The sequence below is a fragment of the Protopterus annectens genome, chromosome 1.part1, assembly GCF_019279795.1.
Source record: "Protopterus annectens isolate FY-2018-M chromosome 1.part1, PAN1.0, whole genome shotgun sequence".
Taxonomy (NCBI): domain Eukaryota; kingdom Metazoa; phylum Chordata; order Ceratodontiformes; family Protopteridae; genus Protopterus; species Protopterus annectens.
The window spans coordinates 1,255,026,040-1,255,047,533 of NC_056726.1; the positions used below are offsets into that span (position 1 = coordinate 1,255,026,040).

General features: G+C 38.1%; 1 protein-coding gene across 1 annotated transcript in view; it reads left to right on the forward strand.

Annotated features, from left to right (window-relative positions):
* Nucleotides 1-17,651, forward strand: part of LOC122816047 (1-phosphatidylinositol phosphodiesterase-like) — a 79,076-nt gene extending 61,425 nt beyond the window's left edge. The window contains exon 2 of the mRNA XM_044088876.1: nucleotides 16,809-17,651. Coding sequence (XP_043944811.1) covers nucleotides 16,809-17,651 — 843 coding nt within the window. The remainder of the gene's footprint in view (nucleotides 1-16,808) is intronic.
* The last annotated feature ends 3,843 nt before the right edge of the window (nucleotides 17,652-21,494 follow it).

Here is a 21,494-nt window from a genome sequence, read left to right on the forward strand (position 1 = left end):
TGCTGTCCACATCACAATATTGCAGACCATGGGCATGTGTTCCTGGTCGGTCCTGTCAGGAATACGGATCCAGCAGACAGCAGTCACCATCAGGAAGCAGTACTGCATCTGGCCTTGGGCCTGGTGGTGCCAGTGAGATCCCTAGCAGGACCAGTTCCTGTGTCTATGGCCAGAGACAGTGAAATGGAGACCCTGCCATGTACGACCCACAGCTGTCCAACATACCCCTGTGTAGGGCAGCCTTGTGGTGTGACTGTATGCATACATATACATACACACACACACACACACACACACACACACACACACACACACACACACACACACACACACACACACACAAACATCTGTATCACAGGCAGGTCACCCCCAGACACACACACAGCACCTCTTCACAGCCTATCTGTAGGATACCCCTCCAAATGCGCACAACATGGTGTCAACCATATGGCTCAACCTAGGCCTCTGGCAAGCCTATACTCCATACCACACCCTGTGCATATGATGATACCTGTGCCACATCCCTGTCATTCATACCATCAATGCAGGGACATGTCAATAAGGGTCTGATGCACAGGGTGGATATAGTGCATTGTAGCTATGTAATACTGTGTAAGGTTCTGTCTGCTTGCATTTAAGGGTACACATAAAGGTGTATGTACCTTATTAGCCATGATTCATTATTGCTGTTAGTACAAGTGACTGTATGTAGTTTGACATGCTGTATTCTGTTTATGTCACAGGTGTCTGTGTGTTTGCAGGCTGTGGCCCTGCAGAGATTACCAACATGGAGTATGGCAGAGTGGAAATACAATGACCATGTCATAGCCAAGGTACAGCTTTATATGTACATTTACAAGGTGTGTATGCATTCAACAGTGTGTGAGGGACACTGTTGTCAGACAGTGTGACCTTACATAAATACCCCTTGTCACAGACAGCCTTCAGAAATATAATTTCAGTGTTGTGTAGTACCACAGGCTCATACCTACAGAACAGGTTACTGGAGTACTGTCAGTAGGTCATTCACAAGCTTAGCCATTAGATTAACCACAACAGATACACCTGTCAACAACTGTTGCCCCTGCCATTTCTTTACTATACACTCAGCTCTGATGCAGTTAGTGAGGACATGCATGGTACTACGTATGACACGTGTGGTATATATTCCTGGGTTCACAGGGTAGAACAGGGAGACAAAAATGGTATATCCTTCACATTACCAAAGTAAAGACTGACACAGGGGATGTGCATACAGTCACACAAACACAGTTGGCAATAGATAAATTAGTAAACTTACATATCCACTATAATGTACTATAGTGCAACATACACATGAAATGCCCCACATAGATTACATGTGTGGGTTCTAACCCACTACTTCTTACAATATGTGATGTTGTGAATGCCTTCATGGTTGGTGAGATAACCCACCAGAAATAGCAACAAGCCTGGACAAGTGATAGGGTAACACATATTTTATCAGCATTATGTTTAAGTTGGGTATGATATCTAATGCTGGCATGTGTGTCATCACACTATCTGTGACCCTTTTGGCAACAATATCACATACATGGCCATTGTTAGGGGCACAAACCATATATAGGTTGCAAACATCTGGTTATTCCATAACATCTGTACATAAGACTGGTATGACATGTACAATGGTTTAACATGCTGCATGTGAAGTAGATGCAATTAACATGCTATATAAAGTAATGCCAATGGGAGATGGAACACACATCAAAATCGTATAACTCACACAGGATATGATACACATGCACACTTGCCAGTAGTGAGCTTAGAACCCCTACCACTTTAGTTATTTCTATGATAGTGTTACGGAGTTATCAAATGCACCACAGAGCTTATATAATATTATCTTGTCCCAAGGTACTTCTAAGGTGAATGACATCAGCTGGCCTTGTAAAGTAGGGTGATGGAAAGTGTACAGGGTGGTACACAACTCAAAATGTTATAACACACACAGTTGCCAGTATTGAGATTAGAACCCCTGCCTATCTAGTTACTTATACTATAGTGTTATGCAGTTATCAGACATGCCACAGAGCTTATATGATTTCATCTTGTCCAAAGGTACTTCTAAGGTGAATAACATCAGCAGGCCTTGTAAAGTAGAGTGCTGGGAAGTGTACAGGGTGGTACACAACTCAAAATGGTATTACCCACATACGATATGATTCTTAGCCAAACACACACACAAACACAGTTGCCAGTATTGAGATTAGAACCCCTGTCAATCTAATTACTTACACTACAGACCTTTCCCGTTGCTGTGGAATGTTTTACATCCTCGTGAGCTACCCCCAACTCAAGAAAATGGGACCTCTGTTTAACATCTCATCCAAAGAATGATGTACTCAGGAGTGCAGCAGCCCGTTAGGCTGCACTACAGTGTCAGGGGAATACTAGACACCAGGAATAACTCTTTAAACCCATGCCTTAGTGGTACTTTGGGTCTGGGGAACACTAGACATCAAAGATAATACTGCAGTATCAGGCTTTAATGGCACTTTAACTATACATGGAAAGGAAACAGTAGCCACACAAGATGTGGTTAAACAATGAGCCTTAATGTCACTTACTTTCAAAAGCTGAGGTTGGGGAAACACTACCTACTAGAACATTACTTAATGACACTTTCAAAAGATATGGGTAGTAAAACACTAGACAACAAGGAGACTCTTGACAGTGTAACTTAAAGGCACGTATTTAAAAAAAGAAAGATGATGTGGGTTAAAGGGTACAACTGGATACCAGAGACAGAGAGTTTGAATGCTGTGCCCTTGCCACAGGAAACAGTAGAATTAAACTATTAAGCTAACTAATAAGTTGGTGTAGTTTTTTTAACATAACTGCCCTGGGTATTATGGAAGGTTTGCTACCATTTGTAAGTTATGAGGGTTATGCTACTCCATGCCAGGAGTTTCAATCTCAAAATGCACGTGCTCGAAGCACTTCTCAGTATGGAGAACATCGACATCTGTGCAGTAACCGAAACCTTGTGAAAGGCTCCACAGAGCACCCCAGCACTACTGGGCTACAAATCATGCCACACATTTTGGCCACAGAACATAGACCAAAACACAAAATGAGGGGGTGTATCCATATTCCTCAAGGATATCTACACCTCCAGGTTAATGGCGCAACATGATACCTCTGAGTTCATCTGTGTGCAGCTAACATCAGGCAAATCTGCAATACAAATTGTGGCCTGCTACAGATCACCGTCCATGACCCAGGACTACCACTCCACCTTTCTGGAGACACTGGAAAGCATGAAGGTCCTACCTAACAGCCTGATATTGGGCAATTACACTTACCTTACCGTTAACTGGGAAAACTACTCAAGTACAAACTTCCAGGTCCAGCGCTTCCTGGAATTTATCAACTCAAATGCCCTGGATCAGCTGGTAAACTCCCCTACCAGAGGTGAAAACATATTGGACTTGGTCATCACCAACATGGGCGACAGGTGATTTGCATTGGAAGTCAAACCGTCACTGGTTAGATCAAACCATAAACTAATCATTCTGGATGTCCACACCACACCACCATCCCCAACCAAGGAAACCACAGTGAAAAGCTTTTCTATAGAAAACTTCACCTTACTCAAGACAGGGCTGGTAAGTTTCACAGCCCCCACGATAAAGGATAACAGTGTCCAAGATGCAGGAACTTTTACAAATGCACTCTATGAGCACCTACAAGGATGCATGGATTGTGCCATCCCTAGCAAAGCCAAGGCTCACTCCCTGAAGAGAAGGAAACCAGTCTGGTGGTCCCCTGCCATAAACAGGCTATACAACAGAAGGAGGAAAGCAAATTCCAAGAAGGAAAGACATCCCTGATCAGTATCAGTAAGAAACTAAGGTCCCTCATAAAATCATCTAAGGCTAACTTCGAAAGAAAAATAGCCAAGTATTGGAAAGATAAACACAAAGCCTTCTTTAGCTATGTCAAGTGGCAACTCACAGGTATGCTCTGAGCTAGTGCAAAATAGCACAAAATATACTAAACCTACTGATATTGCAACATCCTGGCAGATAGATTCAGTGCAAATTTCACCCCACTCTCACCCCCAAAAGGGCCCACCACAACACCAGAAAACTGTAGTGTCCTGGAAATCACAGACTCACAGGTGAAAACAGCCCTTTCAAAAGCCAAAAGCACAGCATCAATGGGGCCAGATGGTGTCCCAGGCTGCATCTTGCACGAACTAACCCCCCCCCCCGCCTAAACACACTGTTCAACCTCAGCATCTCCACAGGCTATGTGTCCATAGAATGGCACACAGCAATGGTTATTCCACTCCACAAAGGAGGGGCCACAACTGACCCTGGTAACTATTGCCCCATAAGCTTGACTAGTCTGGTCTGCAAGGCTATGGAGTGCATCATCATGGAACTCATTAACAAAGACATTGGGAACCTCCAAACACTTAACCCGACCCAGTTCGGCTTTGTTAAGGGCAGATCATGCCTACTAAACCTGGTTGACTTCTTTGAAACAGTCACCAAGGCCATAGATGAGGGGAAGGTGGTTCACATAGCCTACCTTGACCTTGCCAAGGCTTTTGACACCATTCCCCATTCGGGAATTATAGAAAAACTCACCAGCCTGAACATAAACCCCGATGTTATGAGATGGGTTGCCAACTGGCTTACAGACAGAACTCATAAGGTAAGAATAGCGGGCTCCAGGTCTGACCCTAAACCAGTCACAAGTGGTGTCTCACAAGGCTTGGTCCTGGGATCCCTATTGTTCAGCATATACTTCTCAGAAATGCAGACAAACACAGGAGGACTATGGCTAACCTAGTTCACAGATGACTGCAATCTAGGAGCCATAATTGTCTCTCCAGCTGACACGGACATTCTCCAAAAGGGCCTCAATGAGACAGACACCTGGTGTCAAAGTCATGGTCTCAAGCTAAATGCCAAAAAAATGCATAATCATTCCGTTTGGGTAAAACAAAACACCCATGAATTATCACATAGGTGGTAGCCCCCTTAATACAGAAGAGGTAAATAAGAGATCAGGGGACCCAGGTAGATATTGATCTCTCCTTTGGCAATCATATTGCCAAAGTAATTAGGAAATCCTTCTATGTAGCCCATCTAATTACCAAAGGGTTTGCATCTAGAAATAAAGAGGTTATAGTGTCCCTCTACTTGTCAATCATCAGACCCATCATAGAGTACAATGCCCCATTTGGGATGTATCTCACAAGACACTTCCGACAGCTGGAAAGACCACAAAAGTACTTCACCAAGAGGATTACTGGCCTCAAACATATGTCTTATGCAGCCTGACTGGAAAAACTCCGGCTGTGCTCAGTGGCATATTGCTTACCCAGAGGTGATCTCTGCCTGACTTACAAAGCCATGTCCAACTCAGAATTGATGGCCATGCTCCACCTAAAGAAATCCAAGTCACTGTGTGCCACTCACTCTAGTGAGCTAAACCTTGCCACAACAATGAATAGAACATGCTGGAGGGATAGATTCCTGTCACAGAGACTCCCCATGCTTTGGAACAAAATGCCTAACTACATTAGGCAGAGCCCCTCACTAGCACTCTTCAAGAGAAACCTTGACGAGTGGATGGGTAACAAAAAATACACCCCTAGGATCACTTCATTGGCTCTTCTTGACAGAGGCTAGTTAATTAATCAATGGGGTGGTGAAAGCTGACACACTCTGGCTAGGCTTATAAATGCCCTCAGGCAGATATCCTAGTACCAACCTATGAGGGAGAGAGACTGGGTACATACAAGCATAGTTCTTAGCTTCACAGTGGATGAAATCTAGATAAAGGCAGAAATAATGGATGGACACAAGCACACTATCAGGGTCAGAGTGGAATTATTTATTTTATAAATAGTCACTAGAATAACTGTTTGCACTAGCATGCTTTTACTGAAGGCTATGAAAAGTGGAACTCTAATGTCTGGCATTAATGACTGACTATAATTATCTGTGATTTTTGAGGGCAACAAAATGAGACATCAGAGACATTATAACAGCAAAGAGACAGACATGGTATGTGTGTGTGTGTGTGTGTGTGTGTGTGTGTGTGTGTGTGTGTGTGTGTGTGTGTGTGTGTGTGTGTGTGTGTATGTAAAAGGGTGAATGAAGGGGGGTGACTGTGTTAATACAATGCATAGACTGTCAGTTTTAACTACCACAGAAAAGTGTTAATCTGCTCCCGGAGTTTAAAAAAAAATAGCCAGTAATGAGGTCCTTCCTCATTATAGCTAATATATCTCTGAATCACAAAATAATACATTGTAGAAACAGGGTCTTTTGACTGCTGTCCTTAACACAAACACTGGGGTTCGTTCTGAGTCTCCGAGTTAGTTGTACTATCAGACCTTCCAGTGAACGATCTTGGTGTTTTTGGTGCGATTGTTTTGATCTTTTTGCAGTACATGAAATTCTCAAAAGTTTTCTGCAGCCCACAGTTCAAAAACATCATTTTATGGATGCAGAGCCTTACTTGTAGACCAGTCCAGCTCTCATAGTCATATATTACAAATGGGAAATCCATAGCTTTGACTTTATGGACCTTTGTTAAAAATGTGTATCTTTACTCTAATATCTTATTCAGATTTAGCATAGCTTTTCTCTCAAGAAGCAAGTTTGCTTTAATTTCATGGTTGCAATTGCCATCTGCGAAGCTCTTTGGTTCCAGAAAAATATAACCTGTTACTACTTCCATTTCTTCACAACTAGTTGGAAAGAATTGATAGGGCTAGGCAACTTTTTTTTTTTATTTTGAGCAGCAAGCCAGCATTTTCACCTTCATCAGCAGAATCTTTAACTCCTCTTTACTTTCGCCCATCAGAGAGTTGTCAGCTGCATATGGGGATACTGGACTCAGCCCACTTTGGCTTTATCAAGGAAAGACCATGCCTACTAAACCTTGTGGACTTCTTTGAGAAGGTTACAAATGCAATGGATTAGTAGGAAGCCATGTGTACTGCCTACCTGGCCATGGTTAAGGTGTTCAATACAATACTCTACTCAGATACTGTTGGCAAACTCAAAACTGGGCATAATCCCCCACATAACTTACTGGATTGCCAACTGGCTCATAGACAGGACCCCCAGAAGTTGGGATTAGTGATACTACCTCCACTAAGAGACCGGTCACCAGTGGGAGTACCTTATGGCTCCATGCTTGGACTGCTCCTATTTGACATTAGTCAGGAGCCTTTGGCTAAGAAAGTTTGCATGTGACTGCAAAATGGGAGCTATCAAAGGGTCCTTCATGATTTAAACATCTAAGAAGAGCGTCTAAGACAGATAATTGACTGGTGCCAATGTCATGTACTAAAACTCAATACCATGAAATGCATTATAGTGCCTTTTGGGAAAACTGCCACACAGACTAATTACTCTGTTAATAAGACACCACTAACAGTTAACCCAATAGTCAGGAATCTGGGAACATATGTAGACAGTAATGGCCTTTGACAAATATGTGGCCAAGGTAGTAAGAAAATCATTCTATATTGACCAACTTAAAAGTAAGGGGATGGCATTCAGGTCCAAGGAATTCATAGCGCCACTTTAAATAAAATAAAGCACCTTCAGGAAATTAAACATCAGTAACCACTCCGATGACTGAATAAAATTAAATAAACCAGCTTTTACTAATAATTATTTGAACTCTGGCAGACAACATCCTGAATTTATGAAGAGCGATTTTATTATGGGATGGTTTATTAGGCTTAGTAGCTTGGTAAGCAGTAATTTGAGATTCGATGATGAAGTTATTCATCTCAAACAATTATTTAGAAATATGAGGTCACCAAGAGATGGTTTTGCTCTATATTATTTCAAAAGTTAAAAGATTTTAGAGAGAAAAAGTTTTCTCCTATTTTACTGACACATTTAAATAAACAAATGGAGTGGCCCAATGACACTTCAAAAGTTAGGACTTTTCCTCTTCCTATTTCTTTAGGTTTCACTAGCATCAGTAATGTTGTAAGTAATTGGAATATTATTCTTGGGAACAGATATTTACATTCAGTTTTAGGCATTAAGCCAAGTTTTAGTTATAAGAAAAATTATGGATTTAAAAAGGTTATTTGAGAGTATTTCTTGTACAAGTGTCTAAATAAGAATGGTATGTTTTACTGTCATAACTGCACATATTGTAGGTATATAAATGAGGGTTCCAATGTAGTTATGAAACATAATCAGAAAGTAGATTTGGACCAAAAGTAGATTTATGTGTAATTCTGCTTTTCTAGTTAATTTGTCCACTTGTGAATCATATGAATATTTTTATGGTGGCAAGACAAATAGAAAGTTATGTAAGAAAATATATGAGCATATTCTTGGTATAAAGAAGAAAGATTTCACAAATGATTTGTCCAAATATCAGTCTACCTGCATTAACTTCAATAAATTTGTATTTTATTGTAGCTGATTTCATCATACAAAGTTCCTTTAGTGGAGATACTAACAATTTTCTTGAAGTAAAAGTACTTAATTGGCAGATTTATTTGCAGGCAGACAAGCTGCCTGATTTAAATGAAAATATTAGCATCAGGTGTATCTTAAAATCACAAAGTTTATGAGGATGTTTGTATCTAATTAATTTTTACTTGTTTAAATATTAGTTTACGAAGTTGTACGTGTACAAATGTTGCTATTGGCGTGAATGGTTTGATTTATTAATTTCAAAGATATTGCTAAAGCTGCCTAATTATTTACTTGAACCATGTAACTAAGTTTGAAGTATGTAAATCATGTGGTCTGATTTATTTTAGCTCTGATGAAGTTTTAATTAAAAAGAATGAAAGCGCTTAACAAAATAGTCACAATGTAGGAAGTATGTTTGTTTAATTTTATTCAGTTGTCTGAGTGGATACTGTTGTTCATTTTCCTGAAGTTGCTTTATTTTGTTTCATATTTCTTGTTGTGTGCCATTTGACATTTTTTTAATTTCATAGTGCCACTTTATTCATCCCTTATCATACAATTCACCCTTCATCAGGTACCTGACCAAACATATGCAACAGCTGAAATGCCCACAAAGGTTCTTTTTCTAAGAGAATCCATGGTATAAACATTTTGTCCTATATGGATCACCTTAAAACCTTATCTTTATACTCGGTCTCCTACAGGTTATTGAGAGGCAATATATGCCTATCATATAAGGCATCCCCAGATCCAACTTTGACAGACCTTTTGCACATCCATAAAATGAACAGCAGTAGAACCACTAGATCCAATGATTTAAATTTTGCTTGTGACATAAATAGAACATGCTGGCAAGACATATGTGTCTCAGAAGATCCCCATACTCTGGAACAAGCTCCCCATCCATATGAAACAGAGTCCATCCCTAATCCTATTTAAGTGCAACCTTGAGCAATGGAGAGGAAATCAGAAATTCACCCCAGGTCTGGCTCCCATATGTCTGATAGAGGCAGACAGTAATGCCCAGATTAACATACCTCCCTACATAAACTCTAGAACCTTCCTAACATATCCCCGCCTAATAAACACCCATGATATATAGGGACACAATTGAGTTGGGCTGCATAGCTAGGCTTAGAAATATTTCTACTACCAGTTTTGAATCCAGCATCTGATTTCACTTAACACAGCATTTTGTGTAATATATTCAGCATATAAATTAAATAACTAGATGTATGCTGTATATTTTCTTAAATTTCTGAAAACTTTATAAGTGTATTTGCTAAAAATAAATCAAATAAGTAGGATGACAATATGCAGTTTTGTTCCAGTTCATTTCCAATACTGAACTGGTCATTACATTAAGGATTTCTGGGTACCATTTAACTTCATTGTCCAGAATGTCTGGCCGTAGATCACAGAACATGCTAGTATATGTACCAGTAATATTAGGGTCCTTCTTATGTAGTTATGAATCATCCAGCCACATATTTTTCTTTTGTGCTTTTGCTAGGTCCCACTCAATTTATGCCTTTATCATGTCCATCTTTAACTGGAAATTTGCTTTAATGCTTCCATTCTTCTTGAAGAGATCTCTTGTCTTTTCCCTTCTGTTATTTCCTTCCATTTCTTTTCACTGCTCATTTAAATATTCTTCTGTATCTTTTATTGTTATTCTTTTTGAAAGTCTGCATTCAGTTTAAAAAATGCTACTCATCTTAATTGCCTTTTGTTTTCTTCTTTCCTTGGCCACTTCTAAAGGCCCTCAGATAACCATTTTGCCTTCTTAATCTTCTTTCTTTTTGGAATATGTTTTTGTCATCATCTTCTTGACAATGTTATCCACCAGGTCTATTCCCTTAAATCTATTGTTCACCTCCAGTACTTATTCAAAATGGAATATTGTTGAGTTTCTATCTAGCTGGGCCTACTGATTGTCTTGTTTAATTTGATCCTAAACTTTGTGATGAGAAGCTGATGGTCGAAGCCATATTCGACTCAGGTCTTGTTTTGATGACTGTATAGAGCTCTTCCAACCTTGACTGCAAAGTATATAGTCAATTGTATTTTGGTTGGGTGATACCCCTCTTTGGCCTTTGAAAGAAAGAGTTGTCTATGAAAACTGAATTTGTCCTATTTCATTTCATGCTTGACAAAGTTTGCCTATCACTCTAGTTGTTTTTTGACTACTGGCCTACAAGTATCAATTCAATCACCTTACTTTTCTTTAGTAATCGGGGCCATGAATTCAAAACAAAAAACAACTGTAGAGAAATAATGGTTTTATCTGGTCCACGGCAATGATTTTCATTCTTGGTTAATTTTCCTCTGGACTCTTTTTTTTTTGAGTGGGGGGGTGACAGAGAGAGAAGAGAAGATCCCATACTAACACTATATGTACAATATAGGTAGATCATTGTAAACAGAACATGGAAGAAGAATTCAGTAATAATTAGCAACATTTTGACTGGTCTGATGAATCATGTACACATGATATACAGCTGGTAGTCCTGCATACAGGCTGAGGATATAAAGAGAGTGATCTGAGCTTTGGGCAGTTTATACTGAGCAGGAGTTGGTTTTGTACAATTAGCAAAGGATGGGTTTGGGATTCAGACATTAAAGAAGTGCAGCAAGTAATTAAACTGCCATTGTGCCTGACAATAACACACAGACAGGAATTATCCTCATTTCAATTACACTTTGTTGTATTTAGGGATGCCAATGTTGCATTGCACATACAGTATTCTAAACTGAACATAGTACAGACTGTTATTGTACTTTGAAGCTATTAGTCTTGTAATTACCAAATGGCTGATAACAGAGACAACACAAGACCATCATTATCTGAGTTCATCAAGTAAATGCAGTGGGTATGAATTTTGTGAGTGTGTATGTGTGGGTCTACTTCATAACATTGACATTTCATAACATTGAATTTCATAACATTGAGACCAGAACATCGAAAATTCAAAACATTGAAAACTCAGAACATTGAAAGTGTGCTTCATAACATTGAAAACTGTAATGCATATATAAATAACATCCTCTCCACCTACAGCATCACCTAACTAACAGACTTTCTACTACGTTTCTGCAGGGGGGGCAAACCAACTCCAAGATCACACTACAGTGGAAAAAAGCTAATTTCCTAACGTCATACACTGAGGTTACAAAATTACCTTTTTTGTACTGTAGTGCGATCTTGGAGTTGGTATAGTTAATTTACTGAGGGGGTGTGGGGGCAGAGCCCCCTCACATGGGGGGTGCAGGGGGGCTTGCCCCTCTGCAGAAACGTAGTAGAAAGTGTGTTTGTTAGTTAGGTGTTGTTGTAGGTATATGGGATCTTATTTATTTGTGCAATGTAGTTTTCAATGTTATGAAGCACACTTTCAATGTTCTAAGTTTTCAATGTTTTGAATTTACGATGTTCTGGTCTCAATGTTATGAAATTCAATGCTATGAAATTTCAATGTTATGAAGTCGACCCATGTGTGTGTGTGTGTGTGTGTGTGTGTGTGTGTGTGTGTGTGTGTGTGTGTGTGTATTCAGTATACACATGTGACATGTGTTCTTAACTAGTACAACTTCAGATTGTTGAAACCAAAGTAAACATGAACACAAAGCTCTCCTGTTTTCCTAGGAAAACTGTACAGAACATAAAAGTAGCTATGTACATGTGCATATGCCATCTTCACTGCCTTCCTTTACTCCCAAATGGTAATGTTGCATTTACAATACTGTAGAATGTTACTCATAAGGCAGGATGTTGCATTTACAATACTGTACAATGTTACTCATAAGGCAGGATGTTGCATTTACAATACTGTACAATGTTACTCATAAGGCAGGATGTTGTATTTACAATACTGTACAATGTTACTCATAAGGCAGGATGTTGCATTTACAATACTGTACAATGTTACTCATAAGGAAGGATGTTGCATTTACAATACTGTACAATGTTACTCATAAGGAAGGATGTTGCATTTACAATACTGTACAATGTTACTCATAAGGCAGGATGTTGCATTTGCAATACTGTACAATGTTACTCATAAGGAAGGATGTTGCATTTACAATACTGTACAGTGTTACTCATAAGGCAGGATGTTGCATTTACAATACTGTACAATGTTACTCATAAGGCAGGATGTTGCATTTACAATACTGTGCAATGTTACTCATAAGGCAGGATGTTGCATTTACAATACTGTACAATGTTACTCATAAGGCAGGATGTTGCATTTACAATACTGTACAATGTTACTCATAAGGCAGGATGTTGCATTTACAATACTGTGCAATGCTACTCATAAGGAAGGATGTTCCATTTACAGTACTGTGCAATGTTACTCATAAGTCAGGATGTTCCATTTACAGTACTGTACAATGTTACTCATAAGGCAGGATGTTGCATTTACAATACTGTACAATGTTACTCAAAAGGCAGGATGTTGCATTTACAGTACTGTACAATGTTATTCACAAGGCAGGCTAGCTCTTTTTACAGGTTATAAAAATAGCTAAATGGCAGATATAACATGCACAGAATATCAACATTCTGAGTGAGCTTAAAGGAAAAGTAAAAAAGTAGACATTTTGACTGACCAAAAGATCTTAATAAGTAGAAATGCATGCTGTAAGGACTTTACCCAGCCAAGTAATTCAGAGAAGCACTCATCTGAGCAAGTTAACTTCCCTAAAAGTTTGTAAACACTCATTAGTTTCAGTGTGTGAGATAATATTAGAATTAATTGCACCAAAGTTAGCAGACATGTGGTATTGGGGTGGGTGTGAGTTTCCATATGTGTGCTTGCATGTCTGAGTCTATGCAGACAGATGAATAGTCTCAGTTGTATCTGTGTGTTTGTGGGTAAGTTAATGCTTGATTGTGTCTCCGAGTGCAATTTAGTTGGGCCTGATCAACAATTAGTGCCTGTGTGCGTGTCTGTATGTGGAGGGAGCTGCAATATCTCTAAACTTCCCTAGGATAATAAGCAAACCATGGAATAGTGGGGTATACACTAGACAACAGGGATTTTTTAAAAATCACAGTAAGTCAATTAAAAAATTAATAGAGTGACAGATTGTTGTGCACAATGGAAGACATATAGAGAAAACTAGATACCAGAGCACTAGTTAATTATTAGCATAAGTCACTTAAAAAGCCTGATTTTGAACCCTGTACTCTTTGTACAGAAGGCAACACCTTCAGAAAGCAGAGCTTTAGTCCTTTGCACTAGCACTACAAACCAGGGTGATTATTCAAATGGTACCAAAAACCACCAAAAAGGGAAGTCCAATAGTAAAAACAACAATAATGACTACAGAAAATCAGTCCAAAAACATTTATTTCTCTCTAGCACTTCAGCCAAATTGTCTTCACAGGAGTACAACAAACATTTCCACAAGCACATTAAATAGTCTTAGCAATAAAACAATCAATATTAATCAATTATATGCTTTCAATTACATTCCCTGTTTAACCCCTTTGGAACCAGAGAACTATATTTTAAAATAAACGTTTCCTTATGTAATAACCTGTCTTTTAAACTCATCCCCTGACCCATACATAAAGCTATTTGTTCTAAGACACAACCTTTTAACAGAGAGGCATTACTATTACGAAAATCTCTAAAATGCAGATCCAGAGGACTTTCAAGGTGCACATTTTTTATATCCCTAACATGGTTCCTGTAATCTAACCTTGAAGGCCCAATGGCTTTCTCCACTATAAAATAACTTACAGGGACACTGTAGAGCATATATTACTCCTTGAGTATTACAATCACATTTTTGTGCAGGCTTAAAATTTATATTATTAATTTTAGAAAAATGATTTACCACTAAAGGACATATAGAATATTTACTACACCTATATGTGCCATAATTACTGTTGACACCACAAAATCTAACACTAAGATTTGGCAAATCAAATTTATTATGTACAATAAAAGTACCTATACTCCTGCCTTTTTTTAAGATACACTAGGCAGTCTATCAATCTGATTATATAATTGACTATCGTGTAATAACATGGGCCAATAATCAATCTGATTATATAATTGACTATCATGTAATAACACGGGCCAATAATATTTAATTGATTATTTAAACAGTACCTTAACTCATTAAAAAACACAAGTGGAAAAAGCTTCACATTCTGTTCTTTTTATACAGTGAACAGTGTCTTAACCAGCAGAACTTTAGTTCTCTATAAAAAAATGAACTATTAGCCCTTCCATCCTAAGGTATTTTCCCCAACAATAAGAAGCATGAAACTCTAATGTCTGTCATTATTGTACAACTGTGATGATTCATGAGTTACAAAGGGACAGGGTAGGTATAAGAGGCAAAGTCAGGGTTGCTGAACAAGCAAAGGGACAGTTGATTAGGCTGGAGATGTGTCCATGTGGGAACACCAAACAACACAAAGAAGACATTTTAAATATTACACTGGCTAACCGAAAAGGGTAATTGAGCTACAAGACTTACATCATTATGCAGATTCTGAACTCTAAGAAGAATGAATCTCTAATGTCTGGCATAACTGACTGAATGTAAGCATCTGTAAGTTATGAGGTGCAGGGAAAAAAGAGGCTACAGCAGGAATGTTCCATAAATTAAGGGACAGATAAGAGGTAAGGCAGTATCAAAGGAAAGGGGTGATAAAAGGACAAATGGTCCGACTATCAAGGTTGGTCAGTAACGATGAATTGTTTAGGAATGAGATGTATACCTTGATAGGGTTATTTATGGAGAGATGATATCTATTGAATTCATTATTAAAAATTAAAAAAGAAGTATATAGGAAAAGAAAGACTATTTATATACCTATACTTAGGGGCATGGACAATATGGTATCAACATTAGGAAAAAATGATGGAGGGATTGGTTTAAAGAAGGACAATCCTACTTTTGTTTTAAGATTCAATGATATGGCTAATGAATTTTGTGTTAGTATAAGAAATAATTGGGATCATTGCATTAATGCACAAACTAGAGAAGTGTTAGGTGAAAGTCCCAACATTGTCTTCAGTCGGGGGAACAATATGAAAAATATTTTAGAAACAGAAAAGAAAAGGTATATTAGATCTCGGATGAGTAAATGTGGTAATTGTATCAGTTGCAGATTTATAGCTGAAGGTAGCTATATTTGTGTAGTGGGTTATGGACGTACATTAGCATGTCCAGGTCTATGCAACTGTAATACAAAAAATTGTGTCTATATAGCATCATGTGTAACCTGTGATGCATATTACATCGGCATGACCACCCGTAAATTACGAGAAAGAATTTGTGAACACAATAGAAGTATAAGGAAAAGGGATGAGCATAATGTTCTATATTTGCATAGTAAAGTTTGTAGTAATTTTACTAGATTTTTGTTCTTTATTATTGATAGGGTGATGCCCTTTACGGCTGGTGACATTATAAATAGAGTGGCAGTTCTGGAATCTGAGTGGCAGATGAGACTTAATGCCACTAGGTTTCCAGGATTAAATGATCACATCTCCTTAAAACCTCATTTGAAGCTGAGAGCTAGTGTAATATGAAATATAAAAGCTTATTCTATATATTATATATTGTTAACAAATTTTAATCAAATTATTTAATTCATACAGTCTTGTTTGTAATTATGTCTGTTGTTATGTTTTTTGTGTTTGTTAGATAATAATAGAGTTTTCATACAGTATGTATTTTTAATTATATTCATGTTTTATTAATGTAATGAATATTTCTTTAAGGAATTAATGGAATCATTGAATAATTGGTTGAATTAGGACTGCTGTAGGGTGTGTGGATGTGTATTTAAGTGTGAATGAACAGTTGTTACATAGACTCTGATGATACCAGGTTGGCTGGTGAAAGTGCTCAGTCTGTTTTGTTTCGCTCTGGAATAAAAGAATTTCATCTTCGTGGTTTGGTGTCCCTACTTCCTTGAGTTTGCTGTGGTGGAATTAAGTCAAGATTTGAGGTAAGGCAGTATGTCTGTGTGTGCGTGTGCATGTGTGCGTGTGTGCGCGTGTGTGTGTGTGTGTGTGTGTGTGTGTGTGTGTGTGTGTGTGTGTGTGTGTGTGTGTGTGTCCGTGTGTGTGTGTGTACGCATGTGCCCACGCATGTGTGTGGGAAAGTGAATGGAGGTGTGCATGTGCCAATAATATGCGTGGTTGTCCAATGATGATTTCCACAGGAAAGTGCTGATTAACACTAGCAGTGACATCAAGCAATTCAGAGGCATGCAAGTTAGCTGATATGAACTTTTCTGGTAATATTCATGTTTGTTATCTACAATTGTTTCTTGTTGTTGATATTTTTCTTACTTATGTAAAATTTTTTTCCTAGGTATACCTTGAAATAATGGGAAATATTAATGCTAAAGATCCTGACTATTGGAATGTGCCAGATAAGCCATCATCTGAATCATACAATGAATGTTGGATGAAATCTATTCCCGATGACAAGAAAATATCACAGCTTTCACTTCCTGGAACACATAACAGTATGGCCCGTGCTGGACACATACCATGGGTTTGGTGTCAAAGCCTTTCTTTAAATACTCAAATGATGCTTGGAGTTCGATTCTTTGACATTAGATGTAGGCATTTCAATAATGATTTGCTGATCCATCATGAAGCCTTCTATCAGAATTGTAATTTTACTGATGTAGTGTCACAAATGATATCATACTTGAAAGTCAATCCATCTGAAGTGCTTCTTATGCGAATTAGGGAGGAGTACCAACCAACTGGCAACACAAGGTCTTTCCCTGAAACACTAAAGGCAGGAATGAGTAAATTTCCTGCAGAAAGATTTTACTTGCAAGACCACATTCCAATCATGAGCGAATGCCGTGGAAAGATCATTGTTTTTAGTGACATTTCAGATGACTCTTTTGGAATTTACTTCGGATCAACAGCTATTGAAGACACTTGGCGTGCTGGAGAAGATGAAAAGTGGGTTAGGGTCAAAGCTCACCTAGATAAAGCACAGAAAAGCTCAGGTGATATCCTGTTCATTACATTTTCAAGTTTCACAACTGGTATCCAAGCACCACGTGAAATAGCACGAAAAATGAATCCCAAACTTCATTCCTACATTACTGGACGAAAAGGAAGACTAGGAATTGTTGTTAGTGATTATCCTGGACCAAAACTCATCTGTGATATAATTAAAAGTAATTGCTGATCACAATTAGTTCATATATAGTTGCATTTTAATGCAACATTATAAAAAAATGAATAGTGCAAGCTTTGGCAGCACAAGATATATGTGCATAATTATAAATAAAATGCCAAATTAAAAATGCTGATTCCTAATTCCCCTAAAGCATACAGTTATAACCAAATAATGTTTAATTATTTCTGAACATTTAAGAAAGTATACAACTTTTTAACATAAACACAAACACTAGAGATCTAATACATAATGTGGTCAAATGATATAAGATTAAAAGCAAAAATAAACCTTTAAAGAGTTGTATACATATCATCAGAACTATGTCAGTATTTAGTTTTTTTGTTTTCAGTGATTTGTTTGCATACAAATGCCAGTTATTTGATCCACAGCACCATATATTCCTGTAGAAACAAAACTGTTGCTATTTTTCTTTCATTGTTCTGTTTCGACATTCTTCCTTCCTCACTCAGTCTTTGTCTACTTCTGTATCATTGGTCCTTCTTTTTCTTTGATCACTTTTCATTGTTCTGTTTCTTTCAGTCAGGTGTGCATGTTATTAGCCTGGTTACATTAGCCTGTTCTTTGTGACTGACTGCACATTAACTGTTGGCAGAGTTTAGCATGGGGATAGTCCCATTCTAATCAGTTAACTGTTCTCATCAATGATTAGTGCATATGCACAAGTTCAACATATAGTCAAGTTCATCAACTGTTGGGCCACATCTTTTGTCAATGGGGATTCATACGAATAAATTTCTAACTACAACCATGGTCTCTAAAATTTCAACTGTTACAACCTGAATGGTTGTGGTGAGAGGAAATGTCAAGAGCCCTGTTTTCTAATACAATTATATCAATCTTATTGCACAATTAAATCCCTGTTTTCTTCCAAGGTGTAACCCAAACTCTCATAAATGACCTGTCCTCTCATGCTATAACATCAATTCACATCAAACATGAAGGATAATAAATGAGGCATTTACTTATCATTTTAAATGTTATCCCCACTGTGTCCTCACACATTTCGTTTTTGGATATTCCAAACTTGTGCTTCATTGTAAACCTTGTGAAAATTATATTTTTGCCTGCCTTTAGTACTTTATTACTTGGGGTGCTTATGTCCGATGCACAGTGTAGCTAACCTATGCATAATCACTTTTACTGTATTGCATCTGCAGTGCTGTGGGCAAATCTGTGAGCAATCCACTGCCTCTTTGCCAATGCCACAGCATACCCCACCTGCCTGTATTTAATATTTTCATTCCATGCTGCTGGGTCCTTCACTCAGACCTCATCTGGTACAGCTTCCTCTGCCTTATATGTTGTGATATATTGTTACAGCAATAGTCCCACCTGCTGTAACTGATGCATATGTATGAAATCATGTATCAGTGCATGCAGTGCAAAAAAGTTAGCATATGCACCTGGGTCATACTGCAGGACACCACAAGATCCTGCTGTGCATCCTTCGACAGCCCAGACACAGGCTCCATAATGACCCTGGTTTAGAATAGGATAGGACACAATTGTTTCCATAATCTGTTGCACTCTGTTGATTTCTGATGAATGTGATCAACCAGGGCTCCAGGACATATTTGATGTCACTAATAACATTCTCCAGTGAGAAATCACCTGTTAGAAACCATTGGTAAAGATAACATGTATGCTATATGTCGTAGTCAAGGCAACAATATGGGTGGCTTGCAGACACATTATAGATGGTGCTCTGTCCATTACAGACAAGCTAGGAATGAATGGAGTGATAACACTTACAGTTCACGTGCTTTGTTCCCAAGTCACCAGATCAGACCTTAATTTCAATGTGGGTTCAGTCTATGGCCTCCAGCATATCAGTGAAATGGGCTATATCACAAGAATTCCCACATGGGGTGGCTCACTCACAGATCTCTCCACTGTTGTGCATGGAAAGCACATATGCTCCCCACATGCTGGAACATCACATCAAGAAATTATACATGGGGCAAGGCCACCAAATGCCTACAATTTCATGTATTAAGATTAAGATTAAAAAATCTAATACCCAACAAAGCTAAAGTGTTTCATGCAAGTTGCTCTTATACATAATAACAGATTTCCATGTATAAGTCAATATCCCACAGAGAATAGACTTAGCATTTTCATCCTTTAATTATAAGAATGCTGTCTCATCCACCTGATAGTTCTAGTAAAGGATTTCTGTACACTCAAGTTTTATTAACTGAGTATAACATGCTTTGGATGAGATGTTAAACTGAGGTACCATCTGCTTGAGCGTGTGGTAATTCAGATTGGTGTAATAGATACCACAGCACATACTGAAAAAAAAGTTGTGGTTGCTTTAATGTGTTTCACTTTTCCAATTTTCTTTAATTATGTACATATTCAGTGGTACTGTGAACACCCGCTCAAGGGATGACAATGCAGTAGGCTAGAGTAAGGTTTGTATGGCAGTTGATACAGAGTTAAAGTTGTGAGCTATAGTTCCAGGGTTACAGGGTTCGATTCTCCCAGTCCTCCTTTGCCTATTGGGTGACCATCTTCATAGGCAAGTACTTGGATAGCTGTCCTCATGGGCCATTTTAACTCTAACCAATTTCTGTTTCAAAGAAGAAAGTAAAAACCTGTACCTTGTGTCTGTGAGGTAAATGCATTAACCATTATACAAAGCCCCCAATGATACTCATTTGTTAACCATGGGATAAACCAGAAGCAATGTGAATTTAAGTGACTTACTCAAGGCCATGCAGACTCTCACCTGGTGATTAGGGAAGAAAGTATTTGGACTGTAAGGGATATCACTCCATTTGGGAGGTATGAATGAAGAGATGATAAAATCAGCAAGCAAAGGAGAGTAGTATTGCTGGAATTTAATTCATCCTCAAGTCTTGGTGAGGACCTTCATGAGATGGACTGTGTTTTTAAAAATCACACCAAGATGACACTGATATATAGACTGTATTTTATATAATATATATCATGGATAGAAGTAGATTAAAAAAAGACAGCTGGCTAAACATGAACCAGGATAAAAAAGTGCCCAATCCTGGTAGGTACACTGGTGCCAATAATGGAAAAAATGGCAGTGCAGAATCATCAATACATGGAAACATTCCTACAATGGGGTTAGGCCACCAAAAAAGAAATCAATACATTTCAGAGAAGTATTTATGAAGATCCTGTGGAGCCTAACAAAGATGCTAAATGTACAGAAGAAGTAAAAGAAAGAATAAGACGTTTAAAGGTACAGGATATGAAATGGGATGAAATAACAGCCAGAGAGATTGAAACAAAGTTAAGAAAAGCCTCTAACTGGAAAACCCCAGGCCCAGATGCAGCACCTAACTTTTGGTTAAAATTATTAACATCTTTGCAGGAAGATTTAGCCTTGAGTAAGAACTATTTATAAGAACTATTTATATGTGCATCCTGAACAGACACCAACCTGGCTAACAACAAGAAAAACACTCCTACTTAAGAGTGAACCTGCGAGCTACCCTAAAAATTATAGACCAATAACTTGCCTTCTGACGACTTATAAGCTATACACTGGAACTGATGCTGACAGAGTTTATTGTAATTTAGAAGAAAACTCAATTATGGCAGTAGAACAAATGGGCAATAAAAGAAAGTCATATGGAACAAAGTATCATTTGTTGTTAAATAAAGTCATAGTGCAGAATTGTAAAAAGGAGAAGAATCTAAATATGGCATGGACTGACTATAAAAAGCATTTGATAGTATCCCACATTCATGGATAAAACAGTGTTTAAAAATGTATAAGATACATCCTACACTGATTGATTACATTTCAGTGACCATGATGTGACCATGAAACAGTGACAGACCACTTTT